The sequence below is a fragment of the Daucus carota genome, chromosome 1 (genome assembly GCF_001625215.2).
Source record: "Daucus carota subsp. sativus chromosome 1, DH1 v3.0, whole genome shotgun sequence".
In the NCBI taxonomy this organism is placed as follows: domain Eukaryota; kingdom Viridiplantae; phylum Streptophyta; class Magnoliopsida; order Apiales; family Apiaceae; genus Daucus; species Daucus carota.
Genome location: NC_030381.2, coordinates 31,198,883 through 31,220,633, shown reverse-complemented (window position 1 = coordinate 31,220,633; position 21,751 = coordinate 31,198,883). Strand labels below are relative to the sequence as shown.

Here is a 21,751-nt window from a genome sequence, read left to right as displayed (position 1 = left end):
TTGGCGGTGCCTTGCCCCAGTTTCATTTCGTCGAATACGGTATTTAACTACACAGCCATCGAAGACGAGACTTCAACCTAACTACAATATGAGCTATAAAATATATTAAGTTCAGTGATTTAAATCAAGGAAAAATGAATGCACATGATATAAGTTATTTCAAATTGTTGGCTGTTTTAAAATATAAATGAAATATACATGGATCTAACATGAACAATAAATGAAATTGGCAAAGCTGAGACCAGTAGGAAAGATTCTATCCGGAAAACATAGGTTCTGTTTCCCAAGCCTCAAAAGCCTTGTTCTTGCCGTTAAAAGTAACTTATTTGTGTTGTTAAAAATAACTTGTTCGTGCAAAGAACTTACAAGTGAAATTTATAAGTGAAATTCATGATGTGTAAAGAGCTTGCAAGTGAAATTCATGATCTATAACCCCAAATTTCAGAGGTTGAAAATGTTAGTGTTTTTAGTGATATATTTTTATTTTGAAATCTGATTTGACAAAAATATAAAAAACCCTCAAAAAAGTTAATTTATAATACTTTACTATTATATTAATAATTTTTATACCAGATAAGCTACAATTATAAAAAAAATATCCAAACATATAAGGTTACTTTTCCCTTGTAAAGTATGTTGCTGTGAAATTATGTGCACTCAGTTTTGTGTTTCGATCAGAGTTTTTGATCTGCATCTCTGCTTCTAAGAATAATGTCTCCAGATTCCGACGAATATTCAAAACTCAGGGATGAACTACACAAGATTCAGGATATTTTCATATACAGTAAAAAATGCTAGTATGAAGCAAAAACCTGATCTGATACTTTTCATTTAGTTGAGTAGACAACTCAAGATCCCAATGTCAAGGCCAGTAAATCAACCGGCCGAGTGCTTTAGGTAAATGAAGCTTATTATTACCTTTGAAGGGAAGAAAAATAATGACAATTATTTAGCAAAAGAAAAAAAAGAAAAATAATGACAATTGACAGAAACAATTAGAAGCGAAACAGAGCTGCTGAAATAATCTCACAAGGCAATAGCATCTGTTTTCTCCAGCTTTGTTCTGATAAACAAATCACCAACATATATACAGGAAGTATTAACACACTTAGCAAATTACAGATACATTAGTGTGAACCGAGTTAATATTTATAACAAAATCTCATCTAAGACTAAGCAGACTCTTGGTACAAATTACATTAAAAGGAATTTCACACAAAAAAAATATTCAGGAAGGGATACCACAAGGGAAAAAAGATTATGTGCCCGGGGAAGAAGGATGTACAAATGCTGAGATGTGGAGGTGTCAACTATAAACCTGAGCATCTGGTTGCTATCAGTTCCAGTTTGGTGTCGATGGCTTATACATTAAATCTTGTGCCGGTCCTGTTTCATAGTTCAAATCTAGGTTGTGGAGTTGTTCCATAAGTTGAGAGCGGCGTTCTTTGAAGAAGTCAAGACGTGATGTCAACTCGATGAGGGTTGAAGAGGCTACAGATGGATGCCTAGGATAATCCATCACCTTTAACACATGTAACAGATTCAGATGAGTTGACAAACAAGGAGCGTAATGTCAAAAATGAGTTGCAAAAATATAGTCAACATTTACATCTGATAGAGCACTTAAAAATCATTTAGTAGACTCTGACTTTGACTCTAGATAATCAGTTTTCACTTTATTAAATCAACTGAATTGTAAAACTGATACAATTCAATATATAATGTCACACAATTTAAAATTAGATCACTTCACCGGAATAACCATCACTTGTGAGTTTGTAAACAAGCAAATTGACTACTAAAACTCAAACTGGCACATAATTATGGAACAAAGGGAACATTTTGCAGATTATTTGCTATCAATTCAGGGAAAATCATTAAAATAGGATCTAAATTGGAAGCAATTATATGTTTGTTCAGGACTGACCTCTGCTGCTCTCGAAGAGGAAGGGACAGACGCAGAATCAACAGCACCAAATTCATCCATAGAAATACTTGTCGAGGCCTCGGTACTTTTAGAATCACTAAAACTTGCTGAATCCATGAGATGCTTCCGAACAGGTTGTCTACTACCGTTACTAGGTGTTATTCCTTGTCCTTTAAGATTTCTGGTCCCCAACAAATTCTCCTGCACACCAGTATGCAAATAATCACAATAAATTCTCCTGCAGGTATATGTATGCAATCTTTCTGTTGTATGGGCTGAAGCCTGATACCCACAACTCCAAAGGAGTCTTTCTCTGATCTCTTTAGGTACAACAGTTGTAATATAGTATTTATTAAATTACGAACCAACTATACAATAGATACCATGGTTAAATGAATATTATAATAGATAGTGTGGTTAAATGAATATTCATATAATGACAAAATTATCATACTATTACTGTGATTGCATAGTATATCTCAAAATTTCAGTTGGGGTGACCGCCACATTCCAAATACAGCCTCTTAAAAAAAAAAAAAAAAATCCTTACAACACCGAAGTTCTTATGGATGAACACATCTCATTAAGAGAGTTGATCAAGGTTTATTCAGAGATCAATTACAATGGAAAAGATAGTTAAGGTAGGTGTATCTTATAATTTACTTACAATGGGAAAGGATAACAACATTAATCACTTTAATATTTTCATATAGCAAGAGTCTATATACAACTTTAATTTAAAACAGTTATAATTTACCTCAGTTCTTTGTTTCCTCTCATGATTAACAAAAGCAAGAGATGTATCAAAATCTTGCTGATAATATTTCCTGCAAACATACATGAATAAAGGAATAGGATGTCATGCAATATCATAAATAGCAAACATATTACAAGACAACAATTAGAGATCTACATGTACAATACATTGACAACAGTAAAAAGATAATATATCCGGATATTAACTTACTGTTGGGTATTATGATTATTATGGACATGTTGGTGGCGATCACAAGAATCAGAGATGGAGCCATAATGACTCTGACGTTGCTGATTAAGTTGATGATGGAGTTCGGCAACTTTTTGCTTCAATCTAGCAACATCAGCTTCAGCAAGAGCAATCTCCTCAAGTTCCGCCCTTGTCTTCACATTAGATTGAATATTATAAGTATAGTCTGCAACATTGTCAAAAAAACAGAAGGATAACAATTTTTTTATGGACATGCAACCTTTGTATCCATACTACGAGAGCCTGAAAATTGGCCGGTGGACATGCTTAATCCAACTTCCAGTGCAGCCCTTAGATCTCTCTCAGCTTGCAACTGCTCCTGAAGTCTCGAAACCTAAAATGAGAATGATCAAAAATTAGTCAATAACATAATATAACAGACAGAGTGCCAGGGGCATACTAAACTCTTCCCTAGTTTTGTACTAATGCTTTCAATACATACAACCAAGTAGTTGGCTGAAAATTAGGAAAGTGATTACAAAACCATGGTAAAGCTCAGGATAAAGGAGGGTAAAACTCTTGCTAAATCAAGATCAATGTTAATGAGAACACCAATGGAGTCCACAGTATGGCTATGTGGAACACTATCTCCCATGAAAATCATTTAATTTGACAAAAAATGGTTTCTTCTCTACATATTTATTTGTTGCTATAGTTGGTCACCTATTCAGACTTCGAAACCTTTTTTGTATTTTAATTTCAAGTGAATTATTCATTTCCGATCTAAGTTGGCCTCGAATCGCTTCGAATTTATGACTTTCAGTACTCTTACTTCCTTTAAATTTAAGATTTGGCAGTCGCCAGATTTGGTGATTCAGATGGCATTGCCCAGTGAATCGGGATGATATGAATTCTGTGCACACTTATTAAGAGTGACTTTGATCAAAGAAGATCAAATGCTTGGGCAAATACTGAGTTCAGATACACACAAATATACTTGTAAAACCCCCTGGATAGTAAAACTAGGTGTGCTGCCTTGGTAACATAATAAATAGTAATTATCTTCATTTCAGCAATAGACAGCTCTGTAAGCAGAAAAACATAGCGGAGAGAAGGTAGTCATTGTCTAAAATGTATACCTCCTGTGGGGAAAGAAAGAGACAACACGGAGATGGGGTGGGACAAGCTCAATTTTAAACATAAATTAAACCTACTCTCTGAATCAAAAAATTTCTGAACCTTTCAGATGATCTAATCTTCTGTGTTGAGCAACCAAAGACATTGGTCAGTAAAATGTCACCAAATTGCACATAATATAGCTCCTTGAAATCACCCTCACTATAATGCGCTATAAAGATTCACAGTCTTGTTTAATTATGTATTATAAGCAGCACATTATAAATCCCGTCACTCGAACTGTTGAATACGCTAATATATTTTTATACGCACATAACAATGTACTACAGGTGCCTATAGTGAACAGAAAAGTACAATAACTATCTAAAACATAATTAATATGATAGGGGCAAACTAAAAATATCAAGATACCTAAACATATAGCAAAGAAAGTAATAGGTCATGAAAAGAGAATTAATTTTATATAATAGTAGGGGAGATACATCTTGCTCAAGTGCCATGCGACGCTCATGCAAAGCTTGCTTCCTTCTCTCCAAGCTAGCTTGTAATATAGCATTCCCCCTAGCCTAAGATTGAAAAATTAATTTAATATACTCATGCTTTGTGTGAAAAATCCAACACAGTGACCAATTTTTCAAGTCACTTGTACCTCCTTTGCAATTCGGTGTCGCAGGTCATTCTTTGCACTTTCAAGCCTTTGGATAGCAAGCCTACAAATACACAGTTTAGGTTAATTCCAAGAGTATTCTTTGAGGGACAAATAGAAGAAAAGTTTGCACTTTGCAGAATACAATGTAGAACACCTAAGCAAAACTTCTGTTTGTTGAGTACACGTACTATGATGGAAGTTTATGCAAAAACTGTCTTTAAAAAAAATCTTTATAGATTCTTAATATAGCTGATGTGGGAAATATCGTTCTGTAAATGCAAATAACAAAATGAATAGCAGCAAAGAAAGAATTTTAATGAGGTGAAGTGCACTCCCCCCTTCCTTACCATATAGACTTTTACATACGGTTAATATGTAGTTATGCATACAAGAGTCAGATTCTTAATTTCAAATTATTTATGATTCTTGGATATGGACCCGAATTTGGACATGGGTGCAGGGGCTAAGCATGTAAGCTGCATAGTACAAAAACTATTTATTTAAATATATATAAATAGTGTCTACAACACATAAATCATATCCACTAAATTAGTACCTAATGTTGTAGCTTAATATCAAATGAACATAGAAACAAGCCATCCATGGACCTTGCTCTCTATTAACAAGTTGCAAGGAGACTTTAATATCATTAAAACTGGAATGCTGGAAGGTAAAGTGTCTGTTTTTGATAAAAAGGATCCGACTTAGATTCCATATCCACATCCATGTTGTGGCCTGTGGACATGGGCATAAGGAAAAATGGAGAGTACAGAAAAGGAAAAGGCTAGTCCAAGAGATTGAAAATGGGGCTATTAGTCCCTTGGGGGAATATGTAAGATTACATAATTAGAAGTTGTCATTAAAACAAATATTTAACCCAGAACAAGGGCGCAAGGAAGATGATAATGAACTGTAGTGCTACCCATATACATTATCAAGCATGCTACGATATAGTAAGAACTCACTCTTCTTCACCAGAAGAATCAATTGAATCCATTGAGGGTGTCTTCCTGGTCTGTAATTGAAGAAAGTGGAAACTTTATTAGCAGTTGCAAATGGCTAGTTTCTGAAGTCAGAATATTAAATAGCGGAGATTGAAAATTTACACCCAACTGGAACAGTAGGTAACACAAAACAACCTAAAATCTAAAGATGTATATTTTAAGACTTAAAATTAACTATTAAATCAATATTGAATCAGTAAACAATAATATTTTCCCTTTACAACTTCTGTAATCAGGCTGATCTGATAAAGTGCATTAATCTTTTTAATTCTGCTTGACAACAACTAAATTTGGAATCTTTGTTTTCCAGTTCCCTCCATCTATTAATTTCTCTGAAGTCTGAAAGATCCTTCATTCCGCCAATTCTAGTATATTAATTTCCAGAAACCATCATCAAGATATTATAACTTGTCTTTTACAACAACAAAAAAGTGTAACCTCCTGCAATCATTAGCTCTAAGAAGAATTAATTTTATAAATTATCTCAACAAGCATTTGCATGATACAAGACCAAGACATATAACTAATTGATGAACAACTTGCACCACTAAATGATAAACTTACACTGTTCCTTCCCCAAAATGTTGACCGTTTGGCATTAAGATTGGAGCTGGTAGGTTTGGTGATTGTCTTTTCAATGTTTGATTCCAGTCCAGGGACTGACAAAGGTAGCCCTTGATCCATTGAAGATAGAATTTGCCCCATAGAACGATAAGAGTCACCACCCCGTAATACCGGTGAGGTTTCCAATCCATTCTCCCCTGCCTTATGTTGTAGAACCTGTGGCTCCCTGGCTCGAGAATCCACATGTGGATGAGAGCCTACAGGGGTACTGGACTTTGCCCCTAAGTTGTAATCAACTCGAGGGGATCCAACCTCTGAATCATCACCTCTGTATGCCTGAATAATCATGTAAATAAAGACATCTAAATTAATTTAAACAGAACTAGTTGCTGCCTAAAATCCGAGAAGAGTGAACGGGCCAATTATCACTTAGCATTGTGTTAGAGCTATAAGAATTAAAAGCCTAACAATAGAGTAATAGACGTAACCTAATTGGTCAATGCATTGGCATAAATTTATAATATACTCCCTCCGTTTCAATATAGATGTCCACTTTCAAAAAATCACATAATTTAAGAAAAGTGGATGTTTATAAATTAATTGCATTGAATGACCATAATATGTGGAATGAGGTTGATCTAGGAAATATAAATGAGAAATATGTTAAGTAGAATTGACTTTGGAAATATAATTTTACATTGAAAGTTGAAGTGGACAACTAAATTGAAACAAATTTTATTGTTAAAAGTGGACAAGTAAATTGAAACAGAGGGAGTATAATTTAACAAAGAAAAAGAACAATTATCATGACATTCAGTTCGATTTGTGAATTCATGCCCTCTCATTCCAAATGAAAACACAATCAACTGATAGGAAAAACATCCTTAACGTGTGTGTGCATCTGTAAAAATTTATGTGTCCATTTGGCATTTCAATTTACGTTCCACAAGTTAAAAGTACTAGTGACAACACAGGTGTTTGTTAAATGTAGACAAAGAAAAAGACAAAACCTTATCATCATAAAGATCGCTACCAGCATAACCACTTGTTTCACTCAACTTTCCACTAAGCACACGATCCTGATCATCATCAGTCTCTTGCTGAACTTCATTTTCTACATCATGGTAACCATTTTTCTTATTGTCCAGGGTTTCATCATCAGTTGAATCGTCACTCACACTGTTACCGATTTGAGAATCGGCAGAAATAGAGCATCTATGCATAGCATCATTCTGTAAAGGGAAAAGATTAAGTGGTATAAGAAATATGTAAGCATGCCAATCAATGCAATGATGAATCCACATGACTATTTCATCCATAATTTCCTGAATCATAAAAGGCATTAAAAAAATTTACTACACTCAATACTGAAATAAAACAAATGTCATAAATAGTAAGTTGCATTAATAATGTACTACACGTGATGTTCCACCTAATGCCTATAAGTGATATCCAATAGATAACTGGAAAGATAAATCAGTTCAATAAATATGCATCAGAGCTACTCTTTATTTTGTAGAATAAAAATAGGTCTTTGTTTAAGTAATGGAAGAAACAAACTGTACATAAAATTCTTTACAAGATAACCACAAAACTCAAAGTTAAAAGCTAGCATTGATGATCCACGTTTCTGACAGCATAAGTGAAAAATACACCCAACAATCCTTTACATAGTTGCATAAGCTGGTAACAGGAAACCACAAGAGTCAAATATTTGACTGGTCAAAAATAAAGTTGATCTTGAAAACATGATTACATCAGCCATTCTGAGACACTACTAACCATCATCAATGTTCTCACCTTTCAAAGTCACGTATACACTTCACATTGTGTTTAACTGAGTAAATAAAACCTAAACATAGGCTTGCAGTTATTTGTACATAGAAGAGAGATCAGAAAAGGAAGAGAGCCAAACAATTAGTACTCACTACAAGGTCCTAAAAGGTACCATATTATTTCAAGGAAGTGTAGTTAATGAACTTGCACAATAACAACAGTATTTTTCGGTTGCGGAGGTTGTGCATTCATTGCAACAGGTTGCATGGGTTTGAGCAGAAGGGAGAGAAGAGGTTTGGTGGGGGGGTATAGGCAAGGAGGGCATAGGGGTGGGAAGGTTAGTGGTCAGGAGGGGAATGTGGGGGATGAGGGTAAATTGGCAGCTGTCCTTGTGAAGACGGATGATAAAAGTATGAAATGATTTTGTATAGAAATTTGTATGCACTTATTTTGTATAATGCTGGTATGTTGCAATGATGTATGACAAGGGTATGAAATGCTTTTACGCATTGTATACTGTTGCATTTTGATATGTTTGTGTTTAATTTGTGTTGAACATAGTGTTTGTGTTTGTGATGTTCATTATCATAAACTTTTAAGGAAGTGTTGTTAGTTTCCTCTGATTCGGAAAATATTACTTTTTACAACTCCACAGACTAGATAGAAAAAATGCATTAATGAAATGTCATTTTCTGGTGTATCAGTGCTAATTTAAATGGCCCCCCGTTTCGTTAACCTGATATATAATTGACTTCTTTTGGTCTCATGCTCGTTCTATACTATTTCACTTTGCATGGTCAATATAAATTTTTTTTATTAGGGGCTTGCTAACCAGACAGTTTACATTTAGACCAAGAAGGTCCCCAATCTATTTCTTAATAGCTTAAATTTATCATTTAACCTTAAAAGAAGGCCAATAGCAAGAGACATGATTTATCCTCAACAAATCAGAAGTTAGAACTCCTCTGTTCCTCCGAAGATACTTACTTTCCTTTCGAACTGCACCAATAACTTTGGTTTCCAATTTAGTAAGCTATTTACCTTTAACACTCTTACCGTGAAGTTAATTATTCTCATAAGCTTCCTTTGTTTTAAAGTCGAGGGACTTATTAGCTAGGAATTTTAGCTATCTAGCAGATTATTTTCTTACAATAAATTAGCTCTGTTCTGGTGTCGGGAAGACATAGTACGCATAATCCACAAACAGTAAATGCATGGCAAAAAAACAGTAAACCATGTAACAAGGTGACCTTTAACAAGGGTACTGCAGTTTTAACAATGAATTTCCTTTTTATAAGGTTACATTCCAGAAGGAGAATTCGGTCATAGGCTAGACTTAATTTATACAGGCATCTTAGTTATGAATTGTGCCTGTCAGGAACGAAAATTTATGTCCCTATTGCCTAGATAGCAACTGCAGAGAAATTACTTTACAAAAACAGTTAATAAGACATCTAAAATTTGACTCTTCAACAGTCGAAAATAAGTGGTTTTTTCTTGGGACAATGCCCTATAATGCTTCTACAGTCTTTCGGATATTAACAAACATTACTTGGTTACAATGAAATACTCCCTCTGTCCCTCTCATTTCTTTACAGTTACTATTTTGGGATGTCCCTCTCATTTCTTTACGTTACTATAAATAGTAAGTTTTTCTCATCATTACACCCACTATCTTCCCCCACTATCTCATATTTAACAATAAAAACTACTATTACACCCACTACTTTACTCCCTTATCTCAAATCTATTATTAAATATTGATAGGTCCCACCACTTTACCCACTTTTCATCTAACTTTACTCATTTTTCATATATCGTCTTGGTCTCCGTGTCCCCCTCCAATGTAAACAATTGAGGGGGACGGAGGGAGTAATATTTTCAAAAATATTTATATTATTTAATATGGGGTCTCTGCTACCATAACAGGGCTTCAGAATGGAGACGTTACTAGCATCTCATTAACAGTATTCTAGCACAAAGCAAGGTTAGAAACTAAAAACTTTCTGTCGGCATACAGCTATACAAAACAAAAAAATAATAAAAAATTAATAAACATTCTATGCACAGCCCCTCCCACCCCAAGAGGTACCATTCAGAGAAATGTCTTGTCTATCATGCACACATAAAAAATATTAGTATGTGTCCCTTCAATAATAATCTAAATACCATATATAGAGCAACTTACATCAAATATGCTTTCATAATCCTCTAAAAGTGTTGTGATGATAGCTTGAGCATTGTTCGCAGCATTTGCAGCAGCAAGAAGCTGAGCAGAACTATCACCATTCATATCATAATCATCCTCCAATTCACATTCACCGGCCAAAAGAGGTCGTAAAAGTAACGGAGCCATACAAGCGGCAACAGCAGAGGGAGTCATCCTATTTACGGGTGCATGTATAGAAACTGTGTGCATCATTTTTAAAATCCTGCAAGTAAACAAGACAATATGATGAATCACATTAGGTATTTTGGAAAGTAAGTTGAAAGTCGAAGCATATGCTGACAAATCAACGAAAAGATTTTTTGGTAGTTAAATTGCAAGAAATAAGATTGCGCAACCTAAGAAACAGATCAGAGGCGGATCTTAGAAGGGGCAAGAGGGGGCAACTGACCCCCCTTAATTTTTTGGTTTGTTAATATTATACATATTTTTAGGTTGTAAAATTGAAATTGACCCCCCTTAATTTTTTTGTGACCCCTTTTAATTTTTTTTACAAAAAAATTGACCCCCCTTAACTTCATAGTCAGATCCGCCACTGAAACAGATATTTACTCAATCGACCAGTCTAAAGCAGTCTTAACATTCTCCTGTTAAATATAAAGAAACAGAAAGTAGAGCTTGAGCCTTATTTATCATGTTCATATTTCGAGCCGTCACACATCAAGTGCCAATACAGGTGAGTATACAGAAGTGGAGAACCATGTTTGCAGGATAAATTAGCTCAATACATCGAATTGCAGATTCACAGGAGCACCCAGGTAGGTATATTCTCTCGATATCAGGAATAAAACTTAAATAGATTAAAATATTGGTTTTTTAACCAATAAATTTCAATCGAAGTCAAGATTTTATAAAATATATCAGTTCACTTTAATTATATGAAGAACTTTTCTTCTTATATTGAAAATTGAACACACTTACGCACCCGCCTAGTCTTTAACAAGGGTTGAACCCTTGACATCCCGTAGGGAGCGAGAGAGATTCCATTGCACCAAGAGGTCGTTGGTAATTGTATGAAGAAGTTGTTTTTAACCGTTCAAGAAAATTAGATGTTGGTAGGATAAGATTGTAAAATTTAAGAGTCAGTTTAATTTATTACAAATAATTTAGTCAGTATTCAAATTATAATTCATTGTGCTAATTCAATTTATATAATCATCCAGTAAATACATTTTGTTATCAAATATCATTTTCCTGTTGTTCAATTTGAACCAGTAAACTTAAAGTTTTAACTTACGATCAAACTCTCGGACAAGTATAAAAAGCCTCAGAAGTTTATTGACAATGAAGAGATAAGGAAGAGGTAAAGCATATCCTTGACAGGGGGGAAATAAGAACCTTTGTAATAGCCGCCTGTTTGGCTCGGGAAACGTTTCCAGTATCGCTGAACGCATGGCATTCAGCCGAGCCTCCTTTTTGTCAATCTCTGAACATAATTATTAAGAGAATAAATCAACGTACCACTCAGGTCTTGGAGCTTTCATAATTCATTGTTCACCATTCATAGGGAATACAGTTTACCAAATTCCATAAAAATATACTCTAAATGAATTAAGGAAGTACAAAGGATTCTAAGAAAGAAATTTTGCCGCTACAGTTAGTATGTGCAAGGTAAATTAAACATGAAAAATTAGGAAGCTGGCATGGGACAAATGTAAATGCCAAATAACTGAAAAGAAGTGCTGGTGCAAAGACAAATACAACAAAGATGTTTGACAGATGAATAAGCATAAGGTCTGAAATATATACAAACAGTAAAACTGATATCCAGTAGGTTATAGTCATGTTCTGCTATTTCAAGCAATTGCAACAGGGAAAAAATTCATTCAAATAAAATTGTAACAAAAGTTCAAACATAGAAGGCCACCTGGAGGCATGATGCTATGACCTTATAAGAGTCGAATGTGCCCCTAAAGAGCTAGAGGGTTCTCCACTAAATTGCAATGCAACAGATGTTCCACTAATCCCATGAATCAGTATGCATGCAGGTGGTTACTTGATGGTGAGAGTTTGTATATGAGTCAACATATGACAGCTGCTTCAATTTCTATGGGCAAAGGCCTACCACAATTACATATTTATGTTCCCCTGCTATGATCAGATTTACTAGCAGCATCTACAGTACGTCTTTCCATTTTATGAAGTACTACATATAGTAAATGATACTCTTTTGACGAGTACCTGTAACTCACTCACAAGTTTATAAGGATGGACTTTAAAAAGAACTACATCACTTTCACCTTTAAAGTTCGAATACACTGGGATCTTAATTCCAAAAATTTTCCATAAACTTGTAGATTTTGTTGGCTTTTTTTAAGGTATTGATAGAACGGAAGTATTTCCTGCTCCTTGTTTCTGACATATTTATTCATGTTTAGTCGGGCAACAATAAAGTAGGAAGGATATATATATGTACTTGTCTAATTATTTTAGAAGCGTGGAAAGATCAGAAGTATCACAACTCGTACACAAGAGAGGAAAACTAAAATCCAAGGCAAAATTGCAATATATAACATATTCGTAGCCAATCCATGGCTTAGAATCAGATATGCAAAGTTTAGAGAAGTTATCAATCACTTACTGTAAGCTTCCAACAAAGCAGTGCAGCAAGAAGCCGGAACTGGAGATGAAGGTAGTTCCCGGAGAACATGCTGCAAGAGAGATTTACTCATGTAAATAATGATATATTTGGATAATGAACCAATAGATTAAAATTATTTATTGTTTTGATCCCAGCACTCAAGAGAAACGAATGTCCCAATGTGTAAGCCTCATACAATAAGAGCATCTTACTGATAGGATGGTAATCAGAACCCTTAAATTAAAAGACTACATTCCTATACAATGAGACTACATTCCTATACAATGTAATGCTGACGCTTCGAACAGTTGTCAGTTGTCATGGTCAACTAATCATCAAAAATCATAAAATGCAACCTTACTAGATCTATTTCATCATATGCAAATCATTACCTTAACACAGTCACCAATTACATGAGCGTCCTCGTCTTCACCAAATTCACTCTTCCCTACAAACAAATAACTTCAAGCTTCAGTTTGCAGACCTTGTATTGTAATTCTGTGTGCTCTGTGCTGTGTGCATACACGAAAATTTACCAAAACTACAACCAATTGATCGTATTTTCATATTAAAATCAGGGTTGTGGTCACTAGATCTACATAGGGTGAACTTCTTCCGATTACATGGAGAATGAGATTATATCAGATGATACTCAAAAATAATAATAAACTGAAAGGAAGGTAAAAAGAGGCCTAAAACTACGATCAATTACACGTACATGTCACATGTGTACTGTGTACTGTGATCTGTGCTTATTTATCAGCTTATATATTCCTACTATAATAGGCTATGAGCACATACTATAGTTGGCAAGTAGTACCACAAAAGCAAATGTGAAACAGGTTTCAATAAGAGAAAAAATTTAAAACCAAAGTTGCAAAGATATAAATAATAGGTATACACAAGGTATGTTACAAGTTTATTGTAAATGTACAAGATGCATGTATTTAGCCAGAAATAGTTTGACTTACAGGGTAAAAAATCAAATATTGTTGATTCAGGTGTTGAATTGATAAGAGAAGAAAAAATGCTGCACAATACTGTTACCTTGTTCATATTCTTGAACTCGGCTATCTACTTCCTCAACATCTGCTGATTGTCGCAGAATTCCTTCTACTTTGGTTCCTGTTCAACAGATACAAATCAGATCATAAACAGCTTCACAGTCAAACCTTGTCCAAAAGTTTCAGCTTGCTAATCACACTTAATCAGGAATAAAACACGAAATGAAATACTTTCAGGCTACTCAGCCTATTTGGATTCACATGTGATTCTTTTAAATTTCACACTAAATATATATAAAACAATATGGTAATTTGCCAGATGTGAGCAAAAGCTGTCAACAACCACGCAGAAAATGAATTCTACTTTAACTGCTAACAGAGATTAATATGAAATAATTGCGAGTAAAACATCAACAAGGAAATGTTATTTCCTTAACTAATACATTGAGCAGAACTGGCAGGCTACAAGTTGCAGCCACAATGGCAATAAGAACCACATATCCATCATACTATAATAACATACCATGCATCTCGAGAAATCGCAGAGCTTTCTCTAAGAAGGATGGTCCTCCATCTATATCTTCTAATGCAAGCAAAATGGGCCTTCCAACCACCAAAGACTTCACAGGACGCTTTTCTCTCCCTGAACAAAATATTCAAGAAACAGTCATACTTCCCGGTAAATTAATATACTACATTGACGACTTAATAATACTAGTCACTGAAACAGGAAGTAAAATCATAAGAACGTAGATACTTAGTGCTGTACTAACATTGATTAAATGAACCTTCCATTGTATCATTAGCATCATTCCGAAAAATTCCATTATGTCCAATAACAAGGGCTGCACTAGGGGCTTGTGCAAGAGCAAGTTCCAAAGCCGCCTTCCATTCATACAAGTCTTCTGATGATTCGGCCTGAAAAATAAAGCTGTAAGCTTGAGGAACATAGAGAAGCAACAAAAGAAGGACAGTAATGATATATGTATGTTTGTATATATGTAGTATTCACATATTTAGATATAAATGTTAAAAGATCAGGAGAAATAGCACTGTCGAATAATGAAGCACCTTAAGAGTAAATGCTCTCCCATCGCGCCCATCAGGAAACAGAACAGTTAGAAGCTTTTTATCTTCTCTGACAACAACACTGTATATGAAGCACGCGTATTAGCCACCACAAATACTACTAGACTCTAACACAACACTAAACTTTATATGCACCAATAAGCATATAATAAAACATAAAACAACTAGCGTCATTCGTACCTCCCTGAATTATTCAAGTCAATGCCTCCTAACGTCAAATTTACTTCACCACCTTTCTGGGGAAGTGCACTCTATTTCAAAACCAACATATATGAATATAATATTAATTAAATATAAAAAAATATAACAATAACTAAATATAACTTTAATAAACTCTCATTATGAAAAGAAATGGAGAAACCATAACACCACCAAATAGGTATCATACAAAATCTACAGTGAATATCTTCATACTGAAGAGTTTTGCATATTACACAGTTCAAGGGTAAAAAAAGGACCTTGATCATAAAACAGGACATATATTACCATAGGAACAACAACTGTTAAGTCTGTAGAAGGGCCTTCCAATATGTTACTACTGTAATTCTCTGGAGAATATGAAGTAAAAGTACTGTACGCATATTATGTTCCACAATATTTCTTCAGCCACATATTCAGGTATAAACTCAAAAAAGGCAAAATGGTTGTAGCACGACATAAGTTCTTATTTTGTATCTTAATGTTTCTTTTCTGTTTTGTTTCATCAACATCCATCTTCGTCAAAAAAAAAAAAAAAAAGTAGAATGTATACACCGAACCTTATAGGTTTCGGATGATATATTAAAGATAGAGAAAAGGACTAACTGTAAATTCTATACAACACGAACCCTGATCTCTATAAATAACAGTGTCCACCGACTATTTATCTATTAAACCATATATGTTTGATCACTTTAAGTATTAACAATTAATACTGCACATCTCCATCTAAACAATCTACACAGAGTATAAGAGAAAGAATTATAGCACCATATATAACTTCAGTACATTCTATCATTATTATACAATTAATAAAACATTATTTCGATTGATAAACAACGTAATACAGCTACAAAAAGAATAAATCATGAAACCTTGTTTGATTTATAACTTACATGTTGACTTATAGCAAATTGAATCAAATTAGTTCTAGAAAATCATTCCTTACTTCACATATTCTTGAATAAACTTAAGAAGACAAAATGGTTGTGGCACAACAGCATATGTTTTTGTATCTATTGAAATAGGCAAACTAGGAAAACAATGAAAAACAACATTCATTCTACTACATTGCCAACATTTTTTTTCAAGATTTACGGATATGCTAGCTGAAAATTATTTTACTAACTTGACATTCTTTTTCTTTAGCAAGTGATATCTTAACCTGCGTACTAAATTAACACAGAAAAACTATTGAAAAGAACAATAGTATAATAAATCAACAGTCACCTGCTAATGTTAGAATATGAAGTCACATATTAGGAAATGAAGGCACAAAACAGTATGATACTTACAGGATCATTTTTGAAAAAGACTAAAGAGGTGCGTGTAAGGATAAACCAACGCTTCTTCCAAGATTTCCAACCGAGGCCTACAAACATAGCAAATACTTGAGAAGAATTCTAGATCATCACAACACGGTATATAAATCTATGGAAAATGCGAAACTATGAAAAATTGCATATGAATACTGAATTATCATAAGTACTGAAAAAATTTCAATACGAGAAAATATACTTCATCATTTAGTTGTAAGAACATTTACATAGTAACTGCAATACCAAACTCAAAGATTGTTGATTAATACTTCACTTTTAGTTTGGCCTTTCATGTGTATAATGAAAGAAATCATAAAGTAATAAAGAAAAAAACTAAATCGCACAGTGCAATTCAGCGATATGACCAAATTTAGTAGTTAAACCTATTCTTAGGTTATTTAAATATGAAAGTGTATAAGCTAAAAGACCTGCAGGTAAATTAAAAATTCTAAGCAAGTGGGAGGGAATAAACTCCTAGCAAAGAAAAACTATGATGAGAATATTCAGTTATATTCATTGTATTTGTGATTGGTTATTTGTTGTGTAAAGAGTAGAATATGAAACAAACTTGTGCAGCCTCAATACAGAAATAATATATTATCAAGATCTAGTGGCTATTGTGACGAGTTGAACTTGAATAGGTGGGCCTAAGGTCAGTTGAAGGTTGTAAACCTAGAGAGTTCACATACCTCTTGGACATTAACCATATCAATGAAGTATCTTCAGTCAGTTATGGGAAAAATAACTTGCGGAAAATATACTTGTTATGACAAACTTATGGTAGCTACTAGTTGATAAGCTATATATATCCGAGCCGCTATATATATCTGAATCCGGTCAAACATATAAAATGACAGCCACAGACCAAACTCTGAGAGGGCACAAAACGTAGGAGAAACTTGACCAAAGGTAAGCTTTCAAACCCTAATCCTTATCCTATAACAAGAAAAGGAACATTTTTCAGACGCACATCATACACAGATATATCTTAATCTGCTATATATCAAATTTCTTCTCCACCAAGTGTAATGATTATTACGCCGTTGTGAATTATTTTGCAGGCCCCCATCCAGCAGCCACACCTCAAATTCTGGCATTTCAGATTGGAGTAATCACTAGCTAGTTTCAGATGTGCTGCTGTAGACTTGTAGCTCAAATTCTATGAAGGCTGTTAAAATACAAAAGCAGAAACATCTGACAATTTGAAAGATATTCTTTTTCTCTAATGGCTAAATTAGATGAAGTACATAGGGCCGGTTTTGGTCTCTATAAAATGAACTTATAAGGCCACCAAAACAAACACATAATTTAATGATACGTTCGATAGCATATTGTTTAACTTGCTAAAAGAATGAAGCAATAATTCTGCTATATCTCATTCCCGGCTGGGGTTTTCTCCCTGCTCAAGTGGACTCTTGAGTATGAATCTCAGGGGTTGACTACCAAAGCAAAAAAATTGGTGCTTATCTCTTTCATGCCAAGTGATCCCTTACCAGCAATTGAGAGTTCTTAAGAAGGATGACTGAATTAGCAATAATTCTGTATCAGATCCCTAAAGAACATTTAAGAGCATTTGGAGGCTCTGTACTTCACACCTTCACCAATCAACTAAATATATTGTTACATCAAATCAACACTAAACCCGCCCAACTCGACAACTACATCAATTTGGTTTGACATCAAAAATTACACCAAATTTGGTGTAACTTTCAAAGTTTTTAATATATACCAAGATTACCCTAGTAGTCATTTACCGAAGTAAATTCATTCCTTTACTAACACAATAACTTTATTGCTTTGGTACTCGTAGCAATAAAATAACCTTAAAGTACAAGAAATAATCTTAACTTTACCGTAAATTTTGGTGTCAGTGAGTTGGGGTTGAATAGTTGATAATATAGTAGTCCTCCTTTTACACCATTTAGTACAAAATTCATACCATTATATGTAATTGGTTGGAGATGCTTTTAGCTAGAACAATATTGCTCATATTTAACAAGACTTCTTAGATTTTCATTAAGTCCAGGAAAGCAGCAAGCAAAGATTGACCTTGAGCAGCATTGTGTTTTACTGAGCACAAGTGTTATTGAAGGCAAAAAGCACAGCGAAGCGGAGGGGATCTCTTGTAGCTTAAGCGTGAAGCACGGGCTTTTGTAACAAAGTGCACTATATTAATTAATATAATTTCTATATATATATTAAGCTGAGTGGACATGCTAATGACAATCTGTGAACTCGAAAGAAAAAACTAGGCCATGTGAAATAGTGCTAAAATATACTTAAAAGTGGAAAAAATGCATTGGCCACTCCCGAATCTGTGCACTGATAATTGTAGCTATTAGGAAGTCTTGTACCTGTGCTTTGCTGAGGATTTGCATATAATGATTGAGGCGGCTAGGTTTTTTAGAGTGTAAATATGACTAAAAGTCTAGTAAGTATAATGCAGTGGGCTTTTAAACAAGCCCTGTAAAACAAAATATTGACCACCTATAAAATTATGTCCATATCTAATAAAAACACCCATTTACACAAAAGCGTGCTTTTCATAGCTTTTTTGCGCTTTGGGCTTCCGCATAAAGCGAGGCTTTTGTATTTGCTTAACGCTTCAGAAAAGCAAAGCGCTTTGCGCTTAAGCGGCGCTTTAAGCGCGCTTTTGATAACCATGACTGAGGTTACCGATCTAGTTATTGCTAATCTACAAAAGATACCATTTGTAGATGAAATCTGCATGCAATTGCATTTACTGCAAATAAAATACAAATTCTGCTACCAATTGCACAGACTATGATTTCTGGAATCTAATTAACTAAAAAATATCTCCAGTATATTATCACATTATAACCATTAATATCTGTTTGCAGAACAAGTCAGCTCAAGCTCCATGGCCTTCTATATCTTTAGCAACCACTACAATACCTGCAAGGCTTCAACCTCCATTTCTCTTCCTTTGGTTCATCAAAAGATGATTTTTTTGAAAAAAGTTTATCTCACTCAGACGCAACATGCCGCTGCCTCAACAAGTCTCAGTCAAAACCTTTACGGAAAAGATAAACTAGCACTCAACCACTCTCTCAGCATGTCACACCCTGAAACTATTCTACTCACACACTAGTCACTATTAGCACCCTCCATATTTAAAATCCAATGGTAAACCCATATGTGAATAACTACTAACACCCCTTTCCACCCTTTCAAAGTAAGGGTGAAGTCTCATACATCCTACCCTCCCCAAAACATGTTCTGCGAGCATAATACACTGGGTATGTTTGGTTTGTTTTACCCTCTTCAGCATCATCTTACAATGAAGTCACAAAACTCAAAAAACAGGCACTGTCCAACATGCTAATTCCTGTCACCCTACAATATTCTAGACAAACCCTATCGTGTGCATTAAGTTTATTAGATATCTTTGGTAAGTTTGCATCTTTTCATGCACTCATGTAAACACTTACTTCTATTAAGGTAGTTTGTTATAATATACTTGAACAAATGTGAGGCCATGATTTACATGCAGCATTTCATTCATGCATGGGCAATGTGCTTAATGGCACAATAGTGTGAACATTACACGAATATTATGGGACAGAAACAAGTTGTGAAAATGCTCATAGTGAAGCAAACGCGTACCTTTTGAGGATATGAATAGTGGCCCACTCTTGAAAACCTGTAGAAGAAAAGAATTTAGAGTGACCTCTTTTCAATACTAAGCAAAAGCTTTGCATTACTGTACTAGATGTTATATGATAAGAGAATTGCACAAGCAGATACTAGACAGACGCTACTTGCAAATTAAAGGAAAACAAGGGTGAAATTTTATAAAATCGATAACACGGTTCGAAAAAAAACTAGAGCACTGTGACATGGCTAAACTTGCCCCTCTAGCTTCATTTTGCTATTATATAGGACTGAGTCTGGTAATATGCGTATTGGTTTGAGAGGAAGAGAGGAGTGGCATCATTATAAATTGCCTTGAAAGACTGATAGAGTTTACTCAGTTCTGTATCAAATATTAGATAGTTGTCAACACTAAAGCAACTTTGGTTGTGAGTTTTCTAATGCTGATATGATACCTCTACGGCTTTACAGAACAAATTAAGTATTCCTCTTCATCAGAACATGACAAGTACAATTAGCACCAATGTAAGCATCAATCACTTAAGTATCTGAATCAACACTCATGACCACATTTTCCTATTTGGGAAAGTTGGTTTTATCTAATCTACCAAATTTAATCTCAAAATTCACACACGACATTACCTAATTTCTTAAAGATTTAATCTTTATCCAATCTATTCAACAGTAATCAAGTCCAATTACTAAATGCATTCTTCTTCTTACAATCAAACACAAATACCATCAAAAATTGAACTAAATCTCATAAAGACAGAATCTTTATCCATTCGAAACAACTCAAATTATCTACATTTACCAAAATGCAAACTTCATTCACAATCAAACACAATCAACAACAGGAAGAAGATTAAATTTACCGTATTCGAAGCAGCGATTCGAGGCCTCTCTGCCAAAGCCAAAGGAGCAGACATTTACACACAATAAGCCACCCAAACTATGTGCATTGACAGCAATCAACAATCTGAGCTCAAGAATGTCACATAATTTAAACCCACATCAAAAACACAAAATAAACAAGATCTGAGCAATGGGGTATGAACAAACCAAACAGATTCACAAACAAGAAACCCAAAAAAGCACTTTCTCTCTCTAAAAACCAGAACCCAGCTTCTCTCTCCAAAAGGGGCGTTAAATTAGGTGGAGTTAGAAAATGGGGTGTCTTAGGAAGATGGTAAGAGTGGGTTTTTCTGCTTTTTTCACCTAATCTATAATATATTCAATAGGCAAGATGACCAGAGAGAGAGAGATGGGGTTTATCTGAAAATTGTTGTAAGTATCGTATGTATAGGATGGCTGAGAGGTAGTCTTGTTTAGTAAGCCTGGGAGTCCAAACAGTGTTGTGACTTGTGTGTGTGTACTTTTAGTTTTGTGTTGGGTGGAGTCCAAATGATAATCACGGATGGACATCTTTTACTAGGTGCTCCCTTCTACTCCACCGATGCTCTGTAGTCTGTCTTTCGGCGTTTAATTTTTTCGAATTTCGTGAAAATTAGAATATGCGGATTTTGTCTCGTAAGATTATTCACTTGTTTTATGAATTGGTTTTAATGTCTCAAATATATAAAATTTGATCCTTAGCATGTGCTAATGGGCACACATTAGACAAACTCTTTATAAATTATTTTAAATTGTTATAAAAGTGAAATCTATGTTAGAAATAAGGTTAGAGTTCTCAAAACCATAAATAATACCTCCTT

The 21,751-nt window shown here is 34.4% G+C and overlaps 1 protein-coding gene across 1 annotated transcript; it reads right to left on the bottom strand.

The window, feature by feature from the left end:
* Window positions 1-995: 995 nt before the first annotated feature.
* Window positions 996-21,449, bottom strand: LOC108226832 (rho GTPase-activating protein 7-like). The gene is made up of 22 exons (XM_017401829.2): window positions 20,912-21,449; window positions 20,049-20,085; window positions 16,398-16,474; window positions 15,085-15,155; window positions 14,887-14,965; window positions 14,589-14,733; window positions 14,339-14,458; window positions 13,859-13,936; window positions 13,204-13,259; window positions 12,812-12,881; window positions 11,569-11,656; window positions 10,192-10,435; window positions 7,238-7,459; window positions 6,228-6,563; window positions 5,625-5,674; window positions 4,660-4,720; window positions 4,493-4,576; window positions 3,154-3,267; window positions 2,895-3,067; window positions 2,685-2,754; window positions 1,928-2,128; window positions 996-1,522 (listed from the first exon to the last, which is right to left on the bottom strand). Exons 1-22 carry the CDS (start codon window positions 20,963-20,965, stop codon window positions 1,337-1,339), a joined length of 2,616 nt encoding a protein of 871 aa, XP_017257318.1. The 5' UTR covers window positions 20,966-21,449; the 3' UTR covers window positions 996-1,336.
* Window positions 21,450-21,751: the final 302 nt, after the last annotated feature.